Source organism: Gossypium hirsutum, chromosome D10 (genome assembly GCF_007990345.1).
Source record: "Gossypium hirsutum isolate 1008001.06 chromosome D10, Gossypium_hirsutum_v2.1, whole genome shotgun sequence".
Taxonomy (NCBI): domain Eukaryota; kingdom Viridiplantae; phylum Streptophyta; class Magnoliopsida; order Malvales; family Malvaceae; genus Gossypium; species Gossypium hirsutum.
In genome coordinates this window covers 24,649,348-24,673,153 of record NC_053446.1, presented here as the reverse complement: position 1 = coordinate 24,673,153, position 23,806 = coordinate 24,649,348, and the positions used below count along the sequence as shown (strand labels likewise).

Genomic DNA, 23,806 nt, shown 5'->3' with positions numbered 1-23,806 from the left:
AAGTCTCTACTAAACAATTAAACTAACATTTGAATTGAAAATCATCTAAACATATGATGATGCTTATAAAATATAAACTTAAAAATAAATTACTCTAAAATTATAACTTACGAAGTTGAAAAGAAACCTAAAAGGCAGATTGAGAAATATGAAATGGAAAAGGATGGATCCTACTCCTTTTGTTTTTGCCATTCCATTTTTTAATCTTAAAACTTAACATTAATTTAAATTTTAATCCTCTCTCTTTAACAACCTTATTTTTAAGGTTTAAATTTGCTTTCTTTTCTTGAAAGAAAAAATATGTGCTATCATTATGGATTGTTTATTTAAATTTTACTAATATGCAAGTGATATCAAAGTATAATGTGAAAGTATTTTGTTTATTTATTTATTTTTGTAGGTTTTATTTTGTGGAAAATGCTACTTAAAGTAGAGGTCAATTTGTTCTTGGATAGTTTTAGTTCACTTAACCCGATTTGAAGGTCCGCTCAAAAAGTAGGAAGGGTTTGGACAAAAATATAGACCCGAAAAATGGGCTTGTACAAAAAAATTAAGACCTATTTAGAAAATGGGTCAAGCCTCAAGTAAATTTTTTTGGCCCAAGCTCAACCCGACTTGAATTTGCAAAAAAAAAAAATACTACTGTTTTGTCACTATTTTACTGTCATTTCACTATTTTATTGCTACTATTTTGTTGTTATTATTTGGATATTGTGTAATACTTATTTTATTGTTAATTTTGTTATTATTTTAGAGACATTTGCTTATAAAGTTGTATTTTAGTATTATTTAAGTAGACTTTTTTTAATTTATTGAGAAATTTGTAGTATTTTTTTATGTATTATATTTTTAAAATTTATTTTTATATAAAAATAATATAAAAAATTTAATACAAATGGGTCAGACTGAGTTTGGGTTTTAACTTTTTTATTTGAGTTGAACTTAAGTAAAATTTTAGACTCATTTTTAAGATTGAGTCGAACTTAAACCTATTGAGGTAGCTTAAAATTTTGTCATGATCCTATCCGTGTCACTTCTAATTTATTTGCACTTAACTAGGGACTTGTTTGCTCCCCTATTGATAATACAAGAGACTTTTGGGATACTTGAATCCTTTTTAGACGGACCATTTGGTGAATGAACAAGTAGTAATTATATTGAATACGTGCTGGTTATTAGAATAGTAAAAATTGAATAAATTATGTAATGTTAAACAACTTAGATTGTTACAAAAATATAGATGTAAAAATCTACTTCAATTAATAACATATTAAAAATTTTCAATCTGGTGATTTCAGTGTTTGAAATAAACATACGGCTATTTTATAGAAGATTTCTCTTTGTTTTCCAAATGTGATACATTTGAGCTTAACTTTTTATTTGATTATAGGTTCTATTTATTTATTTTTATTCAAGATTTAAGTACAATTTTTTTGGTAAAGATAACAAATAGCACTAATGATTATTAAAATAATAATATTTCATGTCTCTTCCCCTCCTAAATTACTGAGAGAAACAAAAAATGTATGAGGTTGTACCAAGGAGTTTTTCACTTCGTTTTGGTATTGGATTTGGATTGGCCTTGGGAGGGATGAAATCGAACAACAAAATGCCAAAAACAAGATTCTCTGCCAAAGCCCTCTCATCTTCTTCTTCGGATCAAAACCCAAACCCAGGTTTTCAAACCCCTATCATCCTCTTCTTCTTCTTCTTCTTCTTCCTTTTGTCTAAACCTTTTGAGTGTTTTCAGGTTCTGGATTGATCAACAACGTTTCTTTGCCTCAAGTTCGAGTTTTCACCAGGAAAAAAAGGCTTAAAAAGACACTGGATGTTGTCAAAGAAAATCCCAAACCAGAAAATGAAGATCATAATGTAAGACCGTTGTTTTTTTTCCTCCATTTTTTTCCTTTTTTTCCCATTAATTCCATTCTTTTTACTAGTGATATGTTACTCAGGATATTTTATCCTGTATGATTCTAGAACATGCTTATATGCTCTGAAATTCGTTATTTAACGGTGTCCTATTACTGTATTAGTCAAAAATTGAAATTTGACAACATAATGAATTGATCACACAACCTATTGTAGGTTTGGCGGTGTAGAGTTGTTCTTGACCATCTAACCATAATGTCTTTTTATGCAGTCGTGTAGCTTACCTGGCATAGAGGAATTTGCATACAAGAAGGTAGATGGACCTGCTCGGTCAGGTAGGATTTCTGTGGTAATGCTATGTTCCTACTATTAGTACGCAAATGGTGAAAGTTTTTGCTTAAAAAGATTGTTGGATTGACAATGTCAATGCATCGAGTTGTGATGGAATGATTTCCGAATCTCGAGACAATTCACCATGTTTTGAGACTTCGAACGTTGCTATCATGCTGTTTTCCTATTGCACATATGGACCCCCACACTAACATATACACCTGTGAGCCGACAAAGTCACTGTTACAGTGGCAAGGTGGTTGTAAGTTGGCACCAAAGACGACGGTTCAAATCTTGATCCCCTTCCCCAAATTTGTAACGATAAAAGAAGAAAGACCTATTTACCTAGGCACACAGATGCACAAATGCTTGGCTGTGATATATGCTCATGCTGAATTTTGTCCATTTTAATGGATAATCTCCCTGGTTCTGATTAGTTTCACATATCAATGATTTTGCAGGGAAGTTGAAGTCCGCATGTGATGAGCTTAATGTGGGCGTTAGTATTGCTTCTCCTATTGGAGTGGGAGGTAAACAGTGATAATTATGTGCATGTGAAAATGTTATTTGGAATTACACGAGAAGAAGAGAGATTTTCTACCGTAAAACTTATAATGTACAATGCGGGCCAATTTGCTCTAGCTTGTATGCAATTTTTTCCTACAAATAAATTGAATAGTCTAACGTTACCAAAGTTTGCAGTTGGTGTTTGCACCCTATCATTGTGATTCAGATATAAAAAAATTATAGACTTCTGTCTGTAGAGTGTGTGTTTGGGTTGTTAATCACATTCGCTCTTCTTAATGAAGAGGTCCATGTAAAAAATGGAATGATGCGACGGTTTTGATTGACAAGACCTTCTTCCTGGTTCATTTCTTTTGAGGGTTAAAACACAGAAAAGATGATGCATTTGCTGTTGATTTGTTCCACATGATGCAGGCAAAGCACCTGCCAACTGGGAAAAAGTGCTTGAAGGAATCCGTAAAATGAGGTCCTTAGAAGATGCACCTGTAGACACTATGGGATGTGAGAAAGCCGGAAGTGTTCTTCCACCCAAGGTACAATCTTGTCGATCATTTGTAGGTAGATATATCATTGGTGATCAATAATTTATCCTTTTTATGCTGTATTTGCCATTTGCATTTCTGATGCCGCTTTGGTTCTTCAAGTTTAAGGCATCAAATTTGGGATTTAAAATAAAGGGCACTGAAGTGCTTTATTTAATCTGAGGCTACCACGAAGAAATATTGAACCTCACATAGTTTATTAGCTAGAGAAACTGCACAATGCCAATATGGAATGTGCTTCATGTTGTAGCTTAAATCATCTTTGGTTCTTGTAGACGAATTATCTTGAGCTCAATATTCCCACTTTGCAGCACCAGCTAGTGTACTATATATTTGATTATTGACAGCGAATATGATGGGTAGATGGAGATTGATTTTGCCTTATTAGCCTCGACCCTTGCTTCAAGCTCCATTAGTGGGGTCTGGCTTCCAAAACTATGATTTCGTTATTCTTGATTCTTGAAGCAATGTCGTTGAAGATTCTTTGCATCCTAAAGACATTTGTTTTAGATTCTTATTTACTGATTCTTTTCTATTTAATGGATGTTTAATTATGTATGCTTGAAAACATATAACTAGTATATCTTTTAACTCTTACCGTGTGTTAGGAAAGAAGATTTGCTGTCTTGGTATCATCACTACTATCTAGCCAAACCAAAGATCATGTTACTCATGGTAACTCCCTAATCTTTTAGTTTAGTTTACAGTTATATATCAATTCAACTAATATCTTCTTGTAGTATTAGACATTCTAGTTATAATTTGCAACAGTAGGAAATTGGGGCATCTAGTGCTTGTTTTGCTTGGGGGCCGTAAAAAGTTTTGCATCAGAAAGTTCTTAAGCATTATACTTTCATGACTGTTTATGATGAAAAAGTTTCCTTCAAAGTATATCATGGTTATGCTTACTTCTAATATGTATTTTTTATAATCTAAATTCTTATAAAATCTCAGTCAGGGATTTTTAATGTTCTCATTTCCCTTTTTCTACTGGATCCGTAAGAAGTTTTTTTCATGTTTTTATTTTTGGCGAAGAAGTTTATCATGGATGAAACTTGATGTATGATGAAATAAGTTGTTCATTGTGGTTGCTTGGTTGGTGACTTTCTATCCTAACATCTAGATACTTGAAAATAAGTATATGCTTTTTAATTTATTGCGTGCCTTAAGAGTTTGTGCTTGTAATCTTAACTGCGGAAGGGAATGATATGGAGAAATGTTTAAAAGCTTATATAACTGTAGCTCAACATGAACATGAAAATTCTTAAATAGCTGATAGTTATGAGCACTCGAAGTAGGACAAGGACATTACCAAATCAAATTAGTTTAATGGTAATGAAAGAAAAAATCCGTTTTCTCTCTCTTTCTCTGTGGCTTGGACTCTGGACATGAGTATTTATTGGGAATGGTCGTGAATGACTGAAATAGCTTTGAATTAGGCCACTGCCACTCTTAAATTTTGCATTAAAGATTTAGGCAAGGAATACCTTTGCAACGTATGAGATGTAACTGATAGTATATTATGTGATGTTATTATCATTGAAACTTTGTATAGGCTTTGTCTTTTCTGATATAGTCCTATGTATTACCCTGACTTTGTTGATTATGTTCTTAAGACTAATAAAGATGCTGTATGTGCAGGAGCAATTCAACATCTCAGTCAGAATTGTCTTCTGACTCCCGATGCCATTGACAAAGCTGATGAAGCAACTATTAAGGATTTGATCTACCCGGTATGTCATCCTAGAAGTTGCTTAAAAAACTAGGCATCAAAGCTTTTCCATTTTGACCTGTGTATGCTAGTCCTGATAGGTATACAAGTTTTTTTTCCCATAAGCTATAGCTTTAATCTTATTGCCTATTCTCTCTCTCTCTCCCCTCACGTCTTTGTCAGCTACTGTTATGAAATTTCATTTTGTTTGTTTTAGGTCGGATTTTATACAAGGAAAGCTATTAATATGAAGAAAATTGCAAATATCTGTCTTATGAAGTATGATGGGGACATTCCAAGCTCCTTGGAGGAACTACTCTTGCTCCCAGGGATAGGCCCGAAGATGGCTCATTTGGTAGGAGGGTAATTGTATAACTTTTTAAAATTATATGTATATGGAATTTGTAGTTTGATGTGTGGTGCTTTAGGTTATGAATGTTGCGTGGAATGATGTTCAAGGGATATGTGTAGATACTCATGTGCACCGCATTTCCAATCGGCTTGGATGGGTGTCTCGATCAGGGACCAAACAGGTATCTCAATCTTATTTTGTTTAGTTGCTCCTTTTTTTTTTCATAATATATTTTTAGTATTAAAACTACTTAATTTACATACCTATTTAGAATTAATCAGGATTGTATATAACCCTGAAATTTGTAACTTAAAACCCGTTTCTGTGTCTAAAGAGAAATGGCATGGATTTTTGCCTGTAATTATTTTGATAAATGCAATGGACCTGGTTAGAAGTTATGAGTAAATTATTTAAGCAACTCAGTTGACCTATAATGGAAGGCCTCTAGAGATATGATGTTTGTTCCTCCCTCTTCCCACATTCTTCTTAATCACCACTTACAAACATATTTGGTCATACAACTTCAAAGTGAATCTTTAAATAGAATTTGATTTATTAGTCCTGAGTTACTACAAATTGGAAAAGGTGTTCTTCCTTGGAAAATTTGTTTAATAGATGCTCTTTCCCTTTTCATACTTAAACAAATGGCATGTATTATTGTAAAAACACTCAGAGGAAAAATTCTGTTATATTGCTACTGCTTTAGTTTACAGCTTTATAAAGAGAAAAATAATCATTTTAAAGGAAATAAATCCTAATCCCTAAGAATCAGTAATTGATATCCTAATTTCCTAAGAATCAGTAACTGAGATTAGTTTCTATTTACAAGAGATCACAACAGATTTCTATCCTTAATTATAGGGATTCCAATACCATTAGATTTCTATCCTTAATTATAGGGATTCCAACACTCCCCTCAAGTTGGAGTGTAGATGTTAATCAAACCCAGCTTGCCACTAAGTTCTTCAAAGATGTTTCTGTTCAAACTTTTGGTTAACATGTCTGCAACTTGTTGTCTAGTAGGTAGGTAGATGATGCATACTTCTCCTGAGTGTACTTTTTCTTTTATAAAGTGACGATCTATTTCCACATGGTTGGTCCGATCATGATGCACAGGATTATGTGCTATGCTGACAGCAGCCTGGTTGTCACAGTACATCTTCATAGGTCTGGTAAAAGGCACTTTTAGTTCTCCCATAAGTCTTTGTATCCAAACTCCTTCGCATATACCATGAGATAGTGCTCGATACTCTGCCTCTGCACTGCTGCGTGCTACCACAGATTGTTTTTTGCTCCACGTCACGAGATTACCCCAAACATAACTACAATAGCCGCTTGTAGAGCGTCTATCATTAACAGAACCTGCCCAGTCTGCATCAGTGTAGACTTCCACGCTTCGGTTGATAGTCTTCTTGAAGTACAGGCCTTTACCAGGAGTTCCTTTTAGGTATCTTAGTATTCTATATGCAGCTTCCAGGTGCTTCTCCCTCGGGGTATGCATATACTGGCTAATAACACTCACACTGAAGGCTATGTCTGGACGGGTGTGAGATAGGTAGATGAGCCTTCCTACTAGACGTTGATATCTCCCCCTGTCGATTTCTTCTCCATCCTCATTAGTTCTCAATTTGAGGTTAAACTCCATAGGAGTTTCGGCTGGTTTGTTGCCCATCAAACTAACTTCCGACAGTAGATCAAGAACATATTTCCTTTGGGAAATGAAGATACCTTTTTTCGACCTTGCTACCTCCATACCAAGAAAATATTTAAGACTCCCCAAGTCTTTAAGTTCAAACTCTGTACCAAGAAATTCTTTCAATCTCAAAATTTCGCTCGAGTCATTTCCTGTTATTATTATATCGTCAACATAAACGATAAGGATGCAACATTTACCCTCTTCCGAGTGCTTGTAGAACATGGTGTGGTCTGCCTGTCCTTAAATGTAATTTCTGCTAGTTATAGCTTTTGCAAATCGGCTGAACCACGCTCGTGGAGATTGTTTCAGCCCATACAATGACTTCTTCAACTTACACACTTGGTCCTTGTTTTCTTCAAACCCTGGTGGGAAATCCATATACACCTCCTCATTTAATTCCCCGTTGAGAAAAGCATTTTTTACATCCAATTGAGTCAAGTGCCAATCAAGGTTGGCAGCAAGAGATAGCAGGACCCGAACGGTGTTTAGCTTGGCAACCGGTGCAAACGTCTCGTTGTAGTTGAGACCATAAGTTTGGGTGAATCCCTTAGCCACAAGTCGAGCTTTGTATCGGTCAATACGGCCATCGGGTTTAAATTTCGTAGTGAAAATCCATTTGCACCCTACGGTTTTTTTCCCTTTAGGCAGATCCAAGACTTCCCATGTTTCATTGTTTTTGAGGGCCTTCATTTCTTCCATCACGGCTTGTCTCCACTCAGCTGATTCAAGAGCCTCTTCTATATTTTTTGGAATTTTTACAGAATCAACATTAGTCACAAAAGCTTTGTAAGACTTAGATAAATTTCCATAGGATACAAACCGAGAAATAGGATGTTGAGTGCAGCTCCTTGTACCCTTTCGAACTGCAATTGGAAGATAGATGGATGGTGACGGAGGTGGGACTTCTGCTTCAGAACAGTCCTCGGTTGGAGATGTAATTGGCACTGCTGTATCAGTTTCAGGAGAACGATTCCGTCGGGAGTAAACCTGTATTTGTTGCTTTCCTTGATCAAGTGGCTGTTGTACTTCGGTGGAGGTATTGTCATTGGGAAGGACGGTGTTAAATTCTTGCTGTATAGGGGAAACAACTAAATTTGGGATAGTAGTAGTAGGATCAGGCGGTATAATGAGGAGAGTATTAAGGGTCTCATCTTCATTAAAAATCTCCCCCTGAAGATGAGATGTTGCAAAGTATGGTTCATTTTCAAAGAAGGTAACATTTCGAGAGACAAACATTCGGCGCAATGTTGGTGAGTAACACTTATAGCCTTTTTGTGTAGGGGAATATCCAATGAAGATACAGGTGTGGGCTCGAGGATCAAGTTTGGATTGATTTGGTTGATGGTTATGGACAAAAGCTTTACAGCCGAATATTTTGGCTGGAAGATTAGGGACATGAAATAGAGGGAAGGCCTTTAAAAGAGTATTTAGAGGTGTTTGGAAATTGAGGATCTTTGATGGCATTCGGTTTATGAGATAGCAGGCAGTAAGGACAGCTTCTCCCCACAAGTATTTTGGAACATTCATAGTGAACATTATGGCTCGAGCCACATCAAGAAGATGACGATTTTTCCTTTCAGAGATCCCGTTTTGTTGAGGAGTGTCAGGACAAGAGCTTTGGTGTATAATGCCTTGGTCAGAAAGGTATGGACTTAAGACAGAGTTGAAGTATTCTCTCCCATTGTCAGTACGGAGGGTATGTATGGTAGAGTTGAATTGGGTTCGAACCATTGAATGAAAATTTTGGAATACTTTGGGTGTTTCAGATTTTTCTTTGAGTAGATAGACCCAACAGACCCTAGTATGATCATCAATGAATGTTATAAACCATCTAGCCCTTGTAATATTTTTCACTCGGTTGGCTCCCCATAGGTCACTATGGATTAACGAAAAAGGTTGGGACTGAATATGTGGTTTTAATGGGTATGGCACACGAGTATGTTTAGATAATTGGCAAATTTCACACTTCAAGGAATTAATACTTTTATTTCGAAATAACAGCGGAAGATGTTTTTTCAAATACACAAAGTTTGGATGTCCTAACCTACGGTGCCATAACATAATAGTGTCCTCTTTTGCAGTGGATAGAGCCAATCCCCCTTGTGTACTGTTTTTATTCCAAATATATAGTCCATCATCAACTTTAGCAGTGCCAATCATCCTCCCCGATTTCTATTCCTGTATCACAACCAATTGCAGAAAATTCAGCAAGAACTTTTTCATCCTTAGTAAGTTTACTAATTGAAAGTAAATTACAGGACAAGTTTGGAACATGTAGGACTTTATCGATAGAAAAATTCGCTGTCATTTGTACTTCTCCTATTCCAGCCACAGGTGAGTAAGAACCGTCAGCTATGCGGATTCGGGATTTGTTATGACAAGGAGTGTAGGTGTGAAACAATGTGGAGTCACCTGTCATGTGATCAGAGGCGCCCGAATCGAGTATCCAAGGAGATTGATTATTAGATTCAAAAGCAATGTTAAGGGCAGTACCTTGAGTTGTTAGAGATCCATGAGTAGTGGGAGTACCAAGTATCTTATGGAGAGTCTCAAGCTGTGTTTTGGTTAAGCGAACATCAAGAACATCATCAGCAGTAGTGGAGGATAACATGGCAGTCTTATTATCCTTCTGTTTTTTTCAGGATAGCCATGGAGTTTGAAGCATTTTTCTTTTGTATGACCAACACGATTGCAGTGACTACACCATGGTCTTGTTGATCCAGAATCATTTCCAGCACGTTGTTTTTGTGGCTGTGGACCTTTGGAGATGAGAGCAGAGGTTTCAGTAGGACGATTAGAAATTGGAGTCATAGGTTTAGGTTCCTTTGAATCTCCCATCATGACAAGACGACGCTTTTCTTCTCTTCTAACTTCTGCAAATGCTTCACCGATCGTTGGAAGAGGTGATCTACCCAGAATTCGGCCACGGACCTCATCTAACTCACGGTTCAGTCCTGCTAAAAACTCATAAAGACGTTCATTGTTGAGATGGACCATAAACCTGTTGTGTTCTAAGCCTTCACCCCAATCTGCCTCATAATACATATCCAGTTCTTGCCACAAAATTTTCAAATTGTTATAGTAGTGAGTTACCTCGAGTGTTCCTTGTCGGATGTCCTTTAACTTAAGCTTGATTTCAAATACTTGGGAGGCGTTTCCAAGATCTGAGTAGTTTTCTTTGACTGCATCCCACTTGTCTTTTGCAGTTTTGAAAAAAAGATAGGTGCGGCTTATATGGCCTTCCATCGAATTGATTAGCCAAGCCATTACAATTGAATTGTTGAGTTCCCAAGTGGCATAAGTAGGATCAGCCATGGTTGGTCGTGGGATTTCTCCATTGATGTACCCTAATTTGCCACGACCACGAATCACCATAAGAACCGATTGAGACCATTGCAAGAAGTTCTTCCCATTTAGCCGATGATTGGTGATTATAAGGGAGGAATTAATTTCACCTTGAGTGATTCCCTGATTGATATTCTGAGTTATTTGTGATGTCTCAGTTTCAGAGAAATTCTCATTGATATCACCCATTGGAGGACTAAACCACAGAAATTTTTAGTAAGGGAATTTAGAGAAAAAAATAGGATCGAATGAATCCTATAGCCCTGATGCCATGTAAAAACACTCAGAGGAAAAATTCTGTTATATTGCTACTGCTTTAGTTTACAGCTTTATAAGAGAAAAATAATCATTTTAAAGGAAATAAATCCTAATCCCTAAGAATCAGTAATTGATATCCTAATTTCCTAAGAATCAGTAACTGAGATTAGTTTCTATTTACAAGAGATCACAACAGATTTCTATCCTTAATTATAGGGATTCCAATACCATCAGATTTCTATCCTTAATTATAGGGATTCCAACAATTATTACTCATTATCGTGTCGGTTTGCTAGAAAACTTCGTCTCCAGAGAAAACAAGAGTGGCATTGCAACAGTGGCTTCCGAAGGAGGAATGGGTCCCAATTAACCCTCTTTTGGTATGTAGCCATTTCATTTATTCGATTTGCTCACATAAATATGCACTCTTATATATGAAGAATTTAGATCCATGCATGCAATAAAATTTATCTCTTCTGTTAAAAGGTCTGTTCAGGCTACATTCATTTGTATATGATTCACTTTCATGGTGTTCCAAGTTTACCTACATACACAAGAGGCATGATTTCAGCATCCTCGTGTTCGAAAAGTTTCCAATCTTAATCAGAGCATTATAACTAATTCGTGATGATTAGTGCAGTTTCTTTTCATCATGTGTTTCAAATGATCCTAATGCAAACCCCTAAATTGATGCAACTAACGTCTAACAACTTAATGCTTGTATGAACAAAATTGAGTTTGAACAGGTGGGATTTGGACAGACGATTTGTACTCCACTCAGGCCACGGTGTGAAACCTGCAGCATTACGTTGTTTTGCCCATCTGCCTTCAAGGAAGCCTCGAGCCCGTCTAAGGTGAAAAAATCTGGTGCTAGGGAAAAGCTTTGATCATTTTAATTCTTGAAAACAGGATTTTAGTTTCATTTTGCAAGGCAATCCTAAGAAATCTCTGGCCGGGTAAGTTGAATGCAGCCATGTATTCTTAATATCGGTAAGAGTATGTATTTTGTTGAAGGGCTTAGAAAGCATATTCTTTTTGAGGTAACTCTTGTATAAACTTCTTAAAGATTAATGTGATGACACAAATTTGGAAATTTATGGGTCATATTTTTTTGTATTTACTCATACTGCAGCTTTTACAATCAAACCATGCTCAAATATCCATTATCCAAAATCGATCCGTGGGCTTGATTAATTATATACAAAATAAAATTTAAACGAAAATGTTTTTTTTAAACACTATTCAATGTTTATACCAAAAAATAAACCAACCATTCAATGTGTTTGACAAAAAGAAAAAATAAGAAGAAACTATTCAACTTGTACGAGTTTGAATTTTATTTTAGAAATTTTTGGGATTAATGATTCGATCATGCAAATTAGAAATATTTTTTCTTGGATAAAGGAGATTACTTGATCCATTTTTGTATCGCTCGTGATCTATATAATGACTGGGGCTTCCATTTCAAATGCATGTTCTATTTTTGCATAGTAGGGATATGAAAATCTATGAGAAGCAATTGGGTATATTGTATGTGCCAATTGCCGTTTAGTGAATAAACCCGTAGAAATTGAGCTTCCACAAGTGGTACTTCTTGATACAGTATTTAAAGCGGTTGTTAGAATTCTTTCGTTAAAACCAATTGATATGAATTCAATCCAATTAATTTAGGCCTAATGATTGAATTTTTTTTCCAAAGATAAAGAGCTACTTAATGTGGAATTTTTTAATTATTTTTATTATTTTAACATTATCTTTTAAATATTTTATCTATAAAGTTTTTAAAATTATTATTTAGTACTTAATTTTTCAACACTTATCTCTCCAATTCTTTAGATTAAAATGGAAGGATTGAATTGAACATTTCAAAAACTTTGTAGCCCAAATTGGGAGAAAAATAAAACAAAAGGACCACTTCTGCTTTCTTACATTGAAACGAAGCTTAAAAGAACTCACACATCAATCATCCATGTACAGTAAAAGCGGCGCAAAAAGAGTACAAGGAAATCACAGCAAACTCTGTTTTATTGTAACCCAACTTTTTTCCAGGCCATTTGTGGTTTTCATTTGAAACTCAGCTCAGCTATTGTTTCTTCCGTTTTGCTTAATTTCAACATATGGGTAAGCTTATTCCTTCTATTTTCCACTCTTCCTTTCCTCGATATTTTAACACCTTTGCTACCCACATTCAAGCTTTAAGTGAGAATTCCATGTCTGTAAGGGGAAACCCAAAAATTTCTGATCGCTTCCATAATGTTGAGGATGCTTTGGCTTCCTTTAAAAAGATGATTGACAAGTATCCACTGCCTTCAATTCTGGAATTCACCAAAATATTATCACCCATTGTTAGAATGAAACATTATGCTACTGTTGTTTCTATGTGTAGGCAGATGGAAGTATTAGGAGCTCCCCATAATGTTTATTCTTTCAACATCTTGATCAATTGCTTTTGTCAATTAGGTCATACTGATTTCGGGTTTTCTGTTTTCGGGAAAATGCTCAAGTTAGGTGTTGAGCCTGATGTTGTAACCTTTACCACTTTGATTAATGGACTTTGTAAGCAACGTAAGATTTCTCAGGCTGCAAGTTTGTTTGATGAAATGATTGGAACAGGGTATCAACCTAATTTAATTGCTTACAGTACAATACTTAACGGGTTGTGTAAGACTGGGAACACCAAAAGAGCTGTTAGGTTTTTATCGATGATGGAAGAAAGAGGTTTCAAACCCGATATTGTAGCATATAGCACTGTCATCGACTGTCTTTGTAAGAAGGGCTCGCTAAATGAGGCTTTGGATCTCTTCTCCGAAATGATGGTTAAGGGCATTAGACCAAATATTGTTACTTATAGTTGCTTAATTCATGCTATGTGTAATTCGGGTCAGCAGAAGCAGGCAACAAGGCTTTTGAATGAAATGGTGGATAACAATATCTCACCTAATATTTTTATATATAATATATTGATTGATGCACACTTCAAGGAGGGAATGATTTTTGAAGTTCTAGATATTGTTAACACAATGAGAAAGCAAGGCATTGAGCCTGATGTTGTCACATATAGTATATTGGTTGATGCATATTGCAAGAAGGGAATGATTTCTAAAGCTGAAGATATTGTTGACAGTATGAAAAAGCTAGGCATTGAGCCTGATGTTGTCACATATAACATATTGGTTAATGCGCATTGCAAGGAGGGAATGGTTCCTAAGCTGAAGATATTGTTGACACGATGAGAAAGCAAGGTATTGAACCTGACGTTGACACTCATAGTATATTGGTTGATGCACATTGCAAGAAGGGGATGGTTTTGAAGCACCAGATATTGTTGACACAATGAGAAAGCAAGGCATTGAGCCTAATGTTGTCACATACAAGTAGGGAGAGTTTGAACTACATTTGAGCTTCGAAGAAAGATGCGTGCTTCCAGAAAATTTCCAAATCTAGTGACCTATTTGATTCTGCTGGATGGTTTATGCAAAAGTGGTAAACTTGAAGACGCATTGAAAATTTTTCGAGCAATGCAAAACAGTGGGTTGGAACTCAATATTACCTCCTATACTATTGTAATTGATGGCTTGTGCAAAGTTGAGCATATCGAAGATGCAAAGGAATTATTTCGTGAACTCTCTGTCAATGTTTTAAAACCCAATGTTTACACATATGCTGTAGTGATTAATGGATTCTGTAAAGAGTGACTGTCAGATGAAGCATACTAGTTGTTTAGGAGCATGGGAGGAAATGATTGATTACCTAATAGCTGCCGTTATTATGTAATGATTCAGGGGTTTCTTCGAAACAATTATACTTCAAAAGCAACACAATTTCTTAGGTTGGTAAGGGTTTTTCTGCAGATTTGCGCACTGCCATCTTATTTCTGAATCTAATCTTATGATGTGGGAAACCAATCTTGATCTGAAATGTTTCAAAGATAGTGTCACTTGCGATTATGAATCAGTTTGTTCATACGGTTTCAAACATGGTGTACAACATAATAAAACACGCTAACACAAAATGAATTTCATACCATATTTGTACCTGCCAGAGAGTTCTTAAGTGAGAATCACTTTTTTGAACAATGAGAACACAAGTTCTTTTGGTAATGCCACCATTTGCAGTTCCATTTCAAGCTCTTATCTTCTTTTTGGTTTTTTTTTTTGCCCATTTTGCTTAATTCTTCATTAATGCTTATTTTCAATTGTTAATGGTTGAATGAATCTTTGTAATTTCCACTCTTTGTTTGCCATTATTGTTTCCACTCTTCTTTGTTAATTTTTTATTTTTAATTAATGCGGGTAATCCATAACTCTTATTCTTCATTTGGTCACCAAGTAATAATACACAATAATTAGTACATATTTAAACTTATGTGAAAAACAAAATAAGGCTCCGTTTGTTTGTTAGTAAAATATTTTTCGGAAAATGATTTCTGGAAAATAATTTTTTTTCTGAAAAATGATTTACTTTTCTAAAAATGATTTACTTTTCTGGTGTTTGGATGAATCTGTGTAAAATATTTTCTGTTGTTTGACAGATTTTCTGAAAATATTTTTCGGAAAAGCTATTTTTACATATATTAATAAATATATATTTTAAATTGTTTTTACATATATAGCAATGATTTATTTATTTATAAATAAATAAATAAAATTAAATATATAATAATACTCAATTATTAAGCTAGAATATTAACCGTCATAAATTGAAAACAACCAAAGTCAGTTTGTAATTGTGTTATAAAAAAATACAAAACAAGGATTGAATAATTATAAATTAGCTTCCAAACCATAATTAATACTAGAAATTAAATATTATCCAAATGCATAATTAATAGTACACCACATAATAACAACAACATTGTCTTGAAAAAATAATGAAGAAATTAGGGTTTGATTCAGAGTGGGTTGACATGTTGATGAAATGTATTTCAACAGTATCATATTCAGTGGTTCTTAATGGTGTCATTGGAGAAAGATTTTTCCCGTCAAGAGGCCTTAGACAAGGAGCTCCTTTGAGCCCATTTTTATTTCTATTTTGTGGAAAAGGACTTTCTAGTCTTTTAAGGCAAGCAACGGAAGGAAATTTAATTCGAGGAGTGAAGGTTAGTAGAAATGGTCCGCAAATTTCACATTTGTTATTTACGGATGATTGCATTTTGTTTGGAGAAGTCACAGAGAGAGGAGCTACTGCGTTGAAGAGTATTTAAAGGATTATGAGCTAAGTTCGGGTCAATGCGTTAATTATAACAAATCCACAATTTTTTTCAGTACAAATACGCAGGAGGAAGAAAAAAGGGTAATTGTTCGGATGCTTGGTGTTCGTAGCTCGAATAATCCAGAAAAGTATTTAGGACTTCCAAATTTAGTGGGTAGAGGAAAGAAAGCAGCTTTTCAAAGTCTGAAGGACAGATTAAAACAAAGAATTGACAATTGGAGTGTTAAGTACCTTTCTCAAGGTGGAAAAGAGGTTTTCATTAAGGCAGTATTATAGTCCATTCCAACCTATTCTATGGCGTGTTTTCTACTTCCTAAGTCCCTATGTAACGAGTTGGAAGGTATAATAGCTAGATTCTGGTAGGAGAAAAATCGGGGAAAGAAGGGGATTCATTGGTGTGCGTGGAAGGATGTGTGTGTCTTGAAAGAAGCAGGTGGCCTTGGTTTTAGAAAACTTGATAAATTTAATATTGCATTATTAGCTAAACAGGGTTGGCGTCTTATTAATTTTCCAGATTCTTTGTTAGCCCGAGTATTGAAAGCTAAATACTATCTGAATGCGTGTTTTCTAACAACTCAATTAGGAAATTTACCTTCGCTTACCTGGAAGAGTATCTGGTCGGCAAAAGGTATTCTGGAAGAAGGACTTTGCTGGAGGGTTGGCAAAAGGGATCGTATTTTTATTTGGGAGGACCTCTGGATTTCAGGCAATGAAGAAGACAGATTGCAAAATCATCAGAGAAATGGAAATATTACATTAGTTTCAGATTTGATTGATGCAGATAGTAGAGAGTGGAAAGATGATATTATTTCTAATACCTTCAATGCGGAAGTTGCTAAAAAGATCTTGCAGATTCCATTGGCAACGTCAGCAAATGAAGATTTTCAAGTCTGGAGAGGAGAACCTTTTGGCAATTTTTCGGTTCGAAGCGCCTACAAACTATTACAGGAGGTACTCAAAATCCTATTAATTTACAAACCGAGACTAAAGCTTTTTACAAAAAATTATGGAATTTACAAATTCCCCCGAAAATCAAAATTACAATATAGGGAATCTCTTGGAATTACATTCCTACTTTTGCTAATCTGAAGATCAAACAAACAGTTGCTGATGCTCGATGTCCCCGATGCAACCTGGAAGAGGAGGACTGTAACCATATTTTTCGTGGATGTCCTACAACAAAAGAAATTTGGAGACTCACACAGTTATCTTGGATACTCAATAATACTCAAGATACTTTATGGAACTGGCTTACATGGGTTTTTTGTCGCGGGTCAAATGAACAGTGCCGACTTTTCTGTTACGGGCTTTGGATCATCTGGACAAGCAGGAACAAATTTGTTTATGAAAACAGACAATCAACAAGCAGGGACATTTCTATTAAAATTTTAGATTTTATCTCCGAACTAAGAGGAATTGAGGAGAAGAAACTCATCTTGGCTGGAAATGGTGGTCTGAGAATTGAAGAGAGAAGAACGAGCACATCAGTCTACTTTGATGCGACCTTTGATCAGCAACACGCAAGATCTGCTTTGGGATTGATTGTTCGAGGCGAGGGAGGGGAGATTTTGGCCTCAAAGTCAGTAATCCATACCAACATAGCAACTCCATTCGCGAAAGAGGCATATGCAGGGTTACAAGCCTTAGAGTTAGGAAGGTCTATGAGGTTTAAAGATTTACAAATAATAGGAGTTTCGAAAACGATTATCAAAAAGTGTCAAAGTTCAGAACAAGACATATCGATCATCAGAGCAATCATCAAAGATATTCAAGAGATTAAAACCAATTTTAACAGTATCAGTTTTTGTTATATTCCTAGAACAGAAAATATTTATGCCCATTTGGTTGCAACAGAAGCATTAAAGAAGGGAGAAGGACATTACCTGGTTGGGGCGATTCCGGTTACCGTCCGACGAGCAGCAGAGAGGGTGAGTCCAAGATATCAAGATTGAGAGAAAAGAGGTGACTATTGGAAGAAGTAGCAGAAGGCAAAAAGATTTGGAGAAATCTGCTAATATTAAAGGCTGTGTTGGTGATGGGAAATGAAAAGGTAATGGAGGCCAGCTGTTTCCTGTTCAACTGAGATTTCTAGAAGCATTCTTTTTCTTTATCATTATTTCTTGTTTTCTTAGGGCCAACTTATCAGGTTTCTTTTGAGTTTTGGGCCAATACGTTGAAGGCCTGTTCTGTTTAATTTATTAGTTTTGTTTCAAGTTTTCCAAAGTGGACTATTAAGCCTATTTGGCTCTTTTTATTTTATTTTATCTTAGTTGAAATTTCAAAAAAAAAAACAACATTGTCCAAGTGCATAACTAATATTACACCACATAAAAGTACCAATATCTTTAACCTTGAGAAAATTTTTGAAGCCAAATTTTTTTTATGCTTCTTACTTTTAACTAAAAAGGCTTTGGTCTGGGATTCATGACTCACTAGATAATCAAAAACAGAACACAAGAAGTCATCATCAAATCCTTCTTCCTCCATCGACATCACTTCTTCGTAAAGATGTGGTGTCTTATCCGCAGTAAATTGTTCCAAAGCATTAGCAATTTTGCCAAGTTGTTCACCCACAAATTTAATTTTTTCATCAACGACATTTTCTTGAATATTTTTTCTTTTACGTTTGGATGTGCTAGATGAAGATACTTTTGTTCTTACCTCTTCAGCCTCTTCATTGTCGCAGTCTACAGGCACTGAATCTTGGTTATCATCATCCAAATCTATGTCAACAAATGTTCTGGCAAAACTCCATGTTGCCATATCTTTGCCAACAACCAAAGCCATTTCATCATAATGACCAATGCTTTTATTCAAAAATGGTTCATACTTCTTGTGTGCCTATTGGATATTATACACAATTAGAATAACAAGTAAAAAACAATTGAAATATACTTAAAATATATATACATATATTACCATCACTGCTGCATTATATGTCGCTTTATCACATGTGATCATTTTCATGTTATAATCCCATCCAAAATCACTTTCACCCAGAATTGTGCATATAATCTGCCAATAGTTTTTTTACAATCCTCAAATGATTTTCCACATGCTTCGCATCGCATTGAACTTGAAATCTTTTAAAAATAGCTTCGACAACTCGATTAATAGAAATTGCTTTGAAAGTATTAGAAAGCTTATTTCCTCTCTGGGCCTCCTCTGCTAGAATTTCAAGAAAAAGATGTTCCATTGGTTTTGTCCACCTGAATTGCTTAGAGGTCCCTTCTTTGTTTCCCTTACCCATTCTGCATTAATAATTGTCATTGTCAATCATTTCAATATCCAACAAGCTTAAAACATAATAAATTCAATATCTAACAAGCTCAAAACATAATCAATATCTAACAAATTCGACATAATAATTTCAAAATCCAACAAACTAAAATGGAAGAACATATCATTATCCAACCAACATTAACAAAAAAAACAATTTTTAATATTAAACATACATAATATAGAAACAATAACCCTAAGCCTTAAACCTACCTAATATTTCTAACCATATAATTAGTCCACATAGTTTGTACAATTTCGTCTCTCTTAGCAGACCATTCTCTTGCTTCTTCTCTTTCTTCTCGCTCCGTAAGAGTTGGTATTATCAAATCAGACTCAGGCTCTTCGTATAATCCTTGATTAAGTAAATCACTAGGATCAACTCCTATTATATGATTATGAATGATACAACAAGCCAAAACTATATCTACTTGAGTTTGAAAATTCCAAAATGGTTCAACATCTAATACACAAAACCGTTTCTTCAAAATCCCAAAAACACGTTCAATAGTGATTCGTAATGATGAATGACGAAGATTAAAGAGTTCCTTTGCATTTTCAGGCCCCTGAGCACTAAACTCTTTTAAATGATATCGGACACTATGATATGGGGTAATATATCCATTTCGGATGCCATATCCAGCATCAGCAAGATAATATTTATCTACAATTTTACAAAATATAATTAATACTAATAAATTATGAGCTTACTAGAACTATTTGGTATTTAATGATAATTATTACCTTCCAGAATTCTTAATCCTCTTGGGCGTGAAAATGCATCACTTAAAATACGAGAATCATGTGCACTACCTTCCCAACCAGCTAGAAAATTGAAAATTTTCAAATCAAATGTAATGGAAGCCAATACATTTTCTGTCGTCCCCCCTTTACGGCTATGAAATCTTCCTTGAATGCTAAGTGGAACAGATGCATGAACATGAGTTCCATCTACTGCTCCAATACAATCTTTAAATTAAGGATAAAACCTTGGATTGTTTCTGATTTCACTAGGAGTTGACTCATCAGGTAATCTAATAACTAGTTTATACAATTTTAAAATAGCTCTCAATACAACCCTAAAGTAACGGTGAATTGTCTCAATTGATCTATAATATCTAGATCCAACTGTCTCAGTTGATCTATAATATCTAGATCCAATCACTCGAAACCTTACGTTATGACCAATTATATGTAAAAATATAACTACTTGCTCCATAATATTCACAGATTTAGATGATTGTAACAAATTATTCCTACTAAGAATATCACACAAATTAAAAAAGGCGATCGATCTCATCCTTATCACATCAATACAATGCCGGTCACCACTATATAAAATACTATTAATATAATTTTCTCTTTCGTAATATCGATTCACACGAGGGTGAGAAGCAATTTCCTTCATAGTTTTTAATTTTTTAATCCAAAGAGCCCAAAAAGCTAAAACTGAAGCCACGACTCCGACAATTGCATTTTGTTCTTGATTACGATCCATCTACACAAAATAATGCCATACAAATATTTGATCACTACAAAAAAGATGCAAGATTTTCATAAGATCACATATATGACTAAAAGTTACCATGACTAAAGTGCATACATACATATCAAGCTAATTATAATTGCATTAATAATTTTTTGAGAAATTTAGCTACTTTTTTGTACCAATACTTCAATAAATATATTGATCATAGTTAATAGAGATCTTAATGAGTTAATTTATGGAAACTGAATAATCCAAGAACCTATTTAAAAAAGGGAGAGAAACATTGCACATTCCTAAAACTCCAATTATAGAGAAGATGCTAGATTATGTTTTGAGAAACAACAATTGTTCCCTTCTTTAACATAAACAAAATTTAATCATGATGATGTAAATAATTTGAGATAAATAGTTAAGAAAACCTTACAACAAAATAGAATAAATTTATTGTAAACTGTTCTTTGACCTAAAATAAAAGCTCACCAAGAATAGAGAACCCAAAGTCAACATTAACCTCTCACCATTCTAGAAAAGATGTAATTTCTGAAGCTCTTTTAAGTTGTTAATTTTGCATTATACTTTTTGCCTTATTGCATTTAAAGCAAAAAAAAAAAAAAGAAAAAAGAAGAAGAAGAAGCAAATCTTTCATTTTGGATACAAAAACAAAGTAATGCTTCTGAAGAATTAAGAACATCATTTTCATGAATATAGAAATGCATGATTCAGTTTCATATGATTTTATTCTAAGTACAGCCATTATGTTTGAATTTCCTTATATCATTTTCTCATTTTAAATCATAAATATGAATTTTATATTTTTATTATTTGCTTGCAGTAACTTCTGAGAATACCAATAGCATATAGAAAAAAGAATTGTAGCTTAAACTATCTGATTTCTAATGTTTGGACAGCAAAAGATAGAAGCCCCTTTTGATCACATGCTAAGGATTTCATATGGTTATTTTAACTTACCTAAGTTCTAAAGAAGACCAACATTACTTAACCTAGATCCTAAATTCTAAGGATTACTTACCTAAGTTTTAAATTTTAAAACAGTTAACGAAACTAAATAGTTATTAAAATTTGTAAGCTACTAGATGCTAACCTCTGAAATTTCTGGCAGTGTCTAAAAAGCTTTATAAGAAGAAATCCAGTTTCTGAAATTGCAAGTGAATTCAACTACCATAGGACAAGTTCATCATTGTTGCTAAAACTGTAAAGGACTAACTTTCAAATTACGTTTACTTGTACTAGTTTCAAAAATGTGAAGGCATCCCTGCACCTAAGGATATGCGCGTCGTCCAGTTTATCTATTACAACCAAACAAAACTAAAACACATATAAGAGCAAACTGAAAAATGAAATACACTACACGATGAATGTTAAGCTTCTAGCAGCCGTGTTTGGTAGACAAGAAAAAGGTGTAAAAAAAAGGAGAGAAATGATTCCTTTTCCTTTTCTTCTTTTTTTCAATATTCGATAAGAAACTGATTAGTTGAAGCATGTCATCATAACATTATAACTATAAGTAAAAATTTTATACATGCTGCTGCAAGAGCTAGAAATCTTACTGCCATGTCTGAAATATTGAAAAACACTGGGCCGGATGAACTTAAAGAGCTGTTGCCTAAACAGAACCAATCCGGCGAAACCGCCTTATATGTCGCCGCTGAATACAGTTATGTCAATTTGGTCGAGGAGATGATTAACTATTATGATCTTACAGATGCTGGGATCAAAGCTAGAAATGGTTTTGATGCTTTTCACATTGCTGCTAAACAAGGAGATTTAGGTATGGTTTTCTTATTACATATTCCTCCATAGTTTAATCAACAATTACCCCATTTCATTATCCAGTAGCAATAACTAAAAGCCGCCAATTTTATGCTGTAAACCCATAAATTTCTTCCATTGTTTAATAATCAACAATCACCCCATTTCATTAATCCACTAGCAAATACTAAAATCCAGCTAAAACCACCAATTTTAAGCTATAAACCCATAAATTTCCTCCATTGTTTAACAATCAACAATAACCCCATTTCATAAATCCACTAGCAATTACTAAAATCTAGCTGAAACCACCAATTTTTTAAGCTGTAAACCCACAAAATTCCTACATAATTTAACCATCAACAATAACCCCATTTCATTAACCCATTATCAATTACTAAAATCCAGCTTAAGTCATAAATTATGAAAAAAAGGAAAAGAAAATTGATTTTGTTGATCATCATATCGGACTAAAAAGAAAGCGAAATTTTTTAGAAATAATTGAGCCAAAAAAAAAAACTTGAAGCATATGGCATCGTAAATGAAAAATTATGTTTAATGGGTAACTCACCGGAACTGATAGTTGAAAAGCGATCTATAGAGCAAAAAGATGAAGAAGGAAGACGAAGCTGAGAGATAGAGATGATGAGGCAGAGATGAGGCGGAGGCTGATGGACAGAGAGGAAATGAGAACCACTGTTTAGAAGAGAAGAGAAAATATCTTACGGCTTAAAAATCGATAAGACATTTTTCGAAAATTGGTTCTGATTTTACCTGTGTTTGGAAAATGTTTTCCTAAAGGAATTCATTTTCCACCAAACAAACACCGAAAATTAAGGAAAATGTTTCCACCAAACAAATGGAGCCTAAGTAAAAGTTTTTACTTTCTCTTTGCCAAAAAGAAGTGATGGGAGTGATTAAAGATTAGTTTATTGCTAACTCGTAGGATTAAGGTGGAACAAAGATTACCAATTGAAATTTGGTGCTGTTTAACTAGGATGCAACTAACAGGGGCAAGTGAGTCTGCAAAAATGCCTTATGTTTTAACCTCAGCATTTACAAAATTGATGAGCATGCATAATTTTATGAGGAGTACCTGTGAAAGAGAGCATAGGTGCTTTCAACACAAGTACATGCACTTTCTCTTGCATTTGGACCTTTGAAGTAAGAATTATTACCATTGTTTATTTTTCCTAAATGTGATGGTGCCATTTAATAGAAAATCAAACATTTAGGGCCTGTTCTGCTGTGTTAAAAAAAAAGCATTTCTGGCTCCAAAAGCACTTTTGAAAGAAAAGTTGTGCTAAACAAGCTGTTTTTAGTTGAAATTGTTAGTTTTTTAGAAGTATTTTTCAAAAGCACTCTTGAAAAGGAGAAGTTAAAATTTTTAGCTTTTCCTCTCTAGAAGTATTTTTAGTGCTTAATT

General features: G+C 34.4%; 3 protein-coding genes across 15 annotated transcripts; 2 read left to right on the top strand and 1 right to left on the bottom strand.

The window, feature by feature from the left end:
* The first annotated feature begins 1,358 nt into the window (after positions 1-1,358).
* LOC107914710 (endonuclease III homolog 1, chloroplastic) lies at positions 1,359-11,724 on the top strand. 3 transcript variants are annotated; one of them, XM_016843722.2, is made up of 11 exons: positions 1,359-1,676; positions 1,751-1,872; positions 2,144-2,207; positions 2,664-2,732; positions 3,142-3,260; positions 3,878-3,944; positions 4,911-5,002; positions 5,198-5,335; positions 5,409-5,513; positions 10,928-11,011; positions 11,378-11,724. In XM_016843722.2, the coding sequence occupies exons 1-11, from the start codon at positions 1,523-1,525 to the stop codon at positions 11,516-11,518; spliced, it is 1,155 nt and encodes a 384-aa protein (XP_016699211.2). In that variant the 5' UTR covers positions 1,359-1,522; the 3' UTR covers positions 11,519-11,724. The 3 variants fall into 3 exon arrangements, with proteins under 3 accessions (XP_016699211.2, XP_016699210.2, XP_016699213.2); XM_016843721.2 differs by having other exon boundaries at positions 1,462-1,676; positions 11,369-11,724; XM_016843724.2 differs by lacking the exon at positions 10,928-11,011 and having other exon boundaries at positions 1,462-1,676.
* Positions 11,725-12,446: 722 nt separating this feature from the next.
* On the top strand, positions 12,447-14,046 carry LOC107914707 (putative pentatricopeptide repeat-containing protein At1g12700, mitochondrial). The gene has a single exon (XM_041101949.1). It carries the CDS (start codon positions 12,749-12,751, stop codon positions 13,862-13,864), a length of 1,116 nt encoding a protein of 371 aa, XP_040957883.1. The 5' UTR covers positions 12,447-12,748; the 3' UTR covers positions 13,865-14,046.
* Positions 14,047-14,551: 505 nt separating this feature from the next.
* Positions 14,552-23,550, bottom strand: LOC107914706 (uncharacterized). Of its 11 annotated transcripts, none has more exons than XR_001688963.2 (7): positions 23,155-23,388; positions 22,952-23,048; positions 18,762-19,093; positions 17,726-18,683; positions 17,098-17,447; positions 16,661-17,015; positions 14,552-16,537 (listed from the first exon to the last, which is right to left on the bottom strand). XR_001688963.2 is itself a non-coding variant. In XM_016843718.2 (4 exons), exons 1-4 carry the CDS (start codon positions 23,187-23,189, stop codon positions 19,085-19,087), a joined length of 267 nt encoding a protein of 88 aa, XP_016699207.1. In that variant the 5' UTR covers positions 23,190-23,550; the 3' UTR covers positions 19,000-19,084. The 11 variants fall into 11 exon arrangements, 3 of the variants coding, with proteins under 3 accessions (XP_016699207.1, XP_016699208.1, XP_040958200.1); XR_005919266.1 differs by lacking the exon at positions 23,155-23,388 and adding an exon at positions 22,179-22,378 and having other exon boundaries at positions 22,952-23,148; XR_005919268.1 differs by lacking the exon at positions 23,155-23,388 and adding an exon at positions 22,179-22,276 and having other exon boundaries at positions 22,952-23,148.
* Between the last annotated feature and the right edge of the window lie 256 nt (positions 23,551-23,806).

What these genes read in the sequence shown, in the direction of transcription:
- LOC107914706 (XM_041102266.1), bottom strand. Translation starts at nt 23,189, where the DNA reads ATGAATTCCTTTAGGAAAACATTTTCCAAACACAG. An exon ending in AAAACATTTTCCAAACACAG is followed by an intron (nt 23,077 to 23,154) that starts GTAAAATCAGAA and finishes TCTTCTAAACAG; the next exon opens with TGGTTCTCATTTCCTCTCTG. An exon ending in CTTTTCAACTATCAGTTCCG is followed by an intron (nt 22,277 to 22,951) that starts GTGAGTTACCCA and finishes AACTGTATTCAG; the next exon opens with CGGCGACATATAAGGCGGTT.
- LOC107914707 (XM_041101949.1), top strand. Translation starts at nt 12,749, where the DNA reads ATGGGTAAGCTTATTCCTTCTATTTTCCACTCTTCCTTTCCTCGATAT.
- LOC107914710 (XM_016843721.2), top strand. Translation starts at nt 1,523, where the DNA reads ATGTATGAGGTTGTACCAAGGAGTTTTTCACTTCGTTTTGGTATTGGA. An exon ending in GGATCAAAACCCAAACCCAG is followed by an intron (nt 1,677 to 1,750) that starts GTTTTCAAACCC and finishes GAGTGTTTTCAG; the next exon opens with GTTCTGGATTGATCAACAAC. An exon ending in CAAAGATCATGTTACTCATG is followed by an intron (nt 3,945 to 4,910) that starts GTAACTCCCTAA and finishes CTGTATGTGCAG; the next exon opens with GAGCAATTCAACATCTCAGT.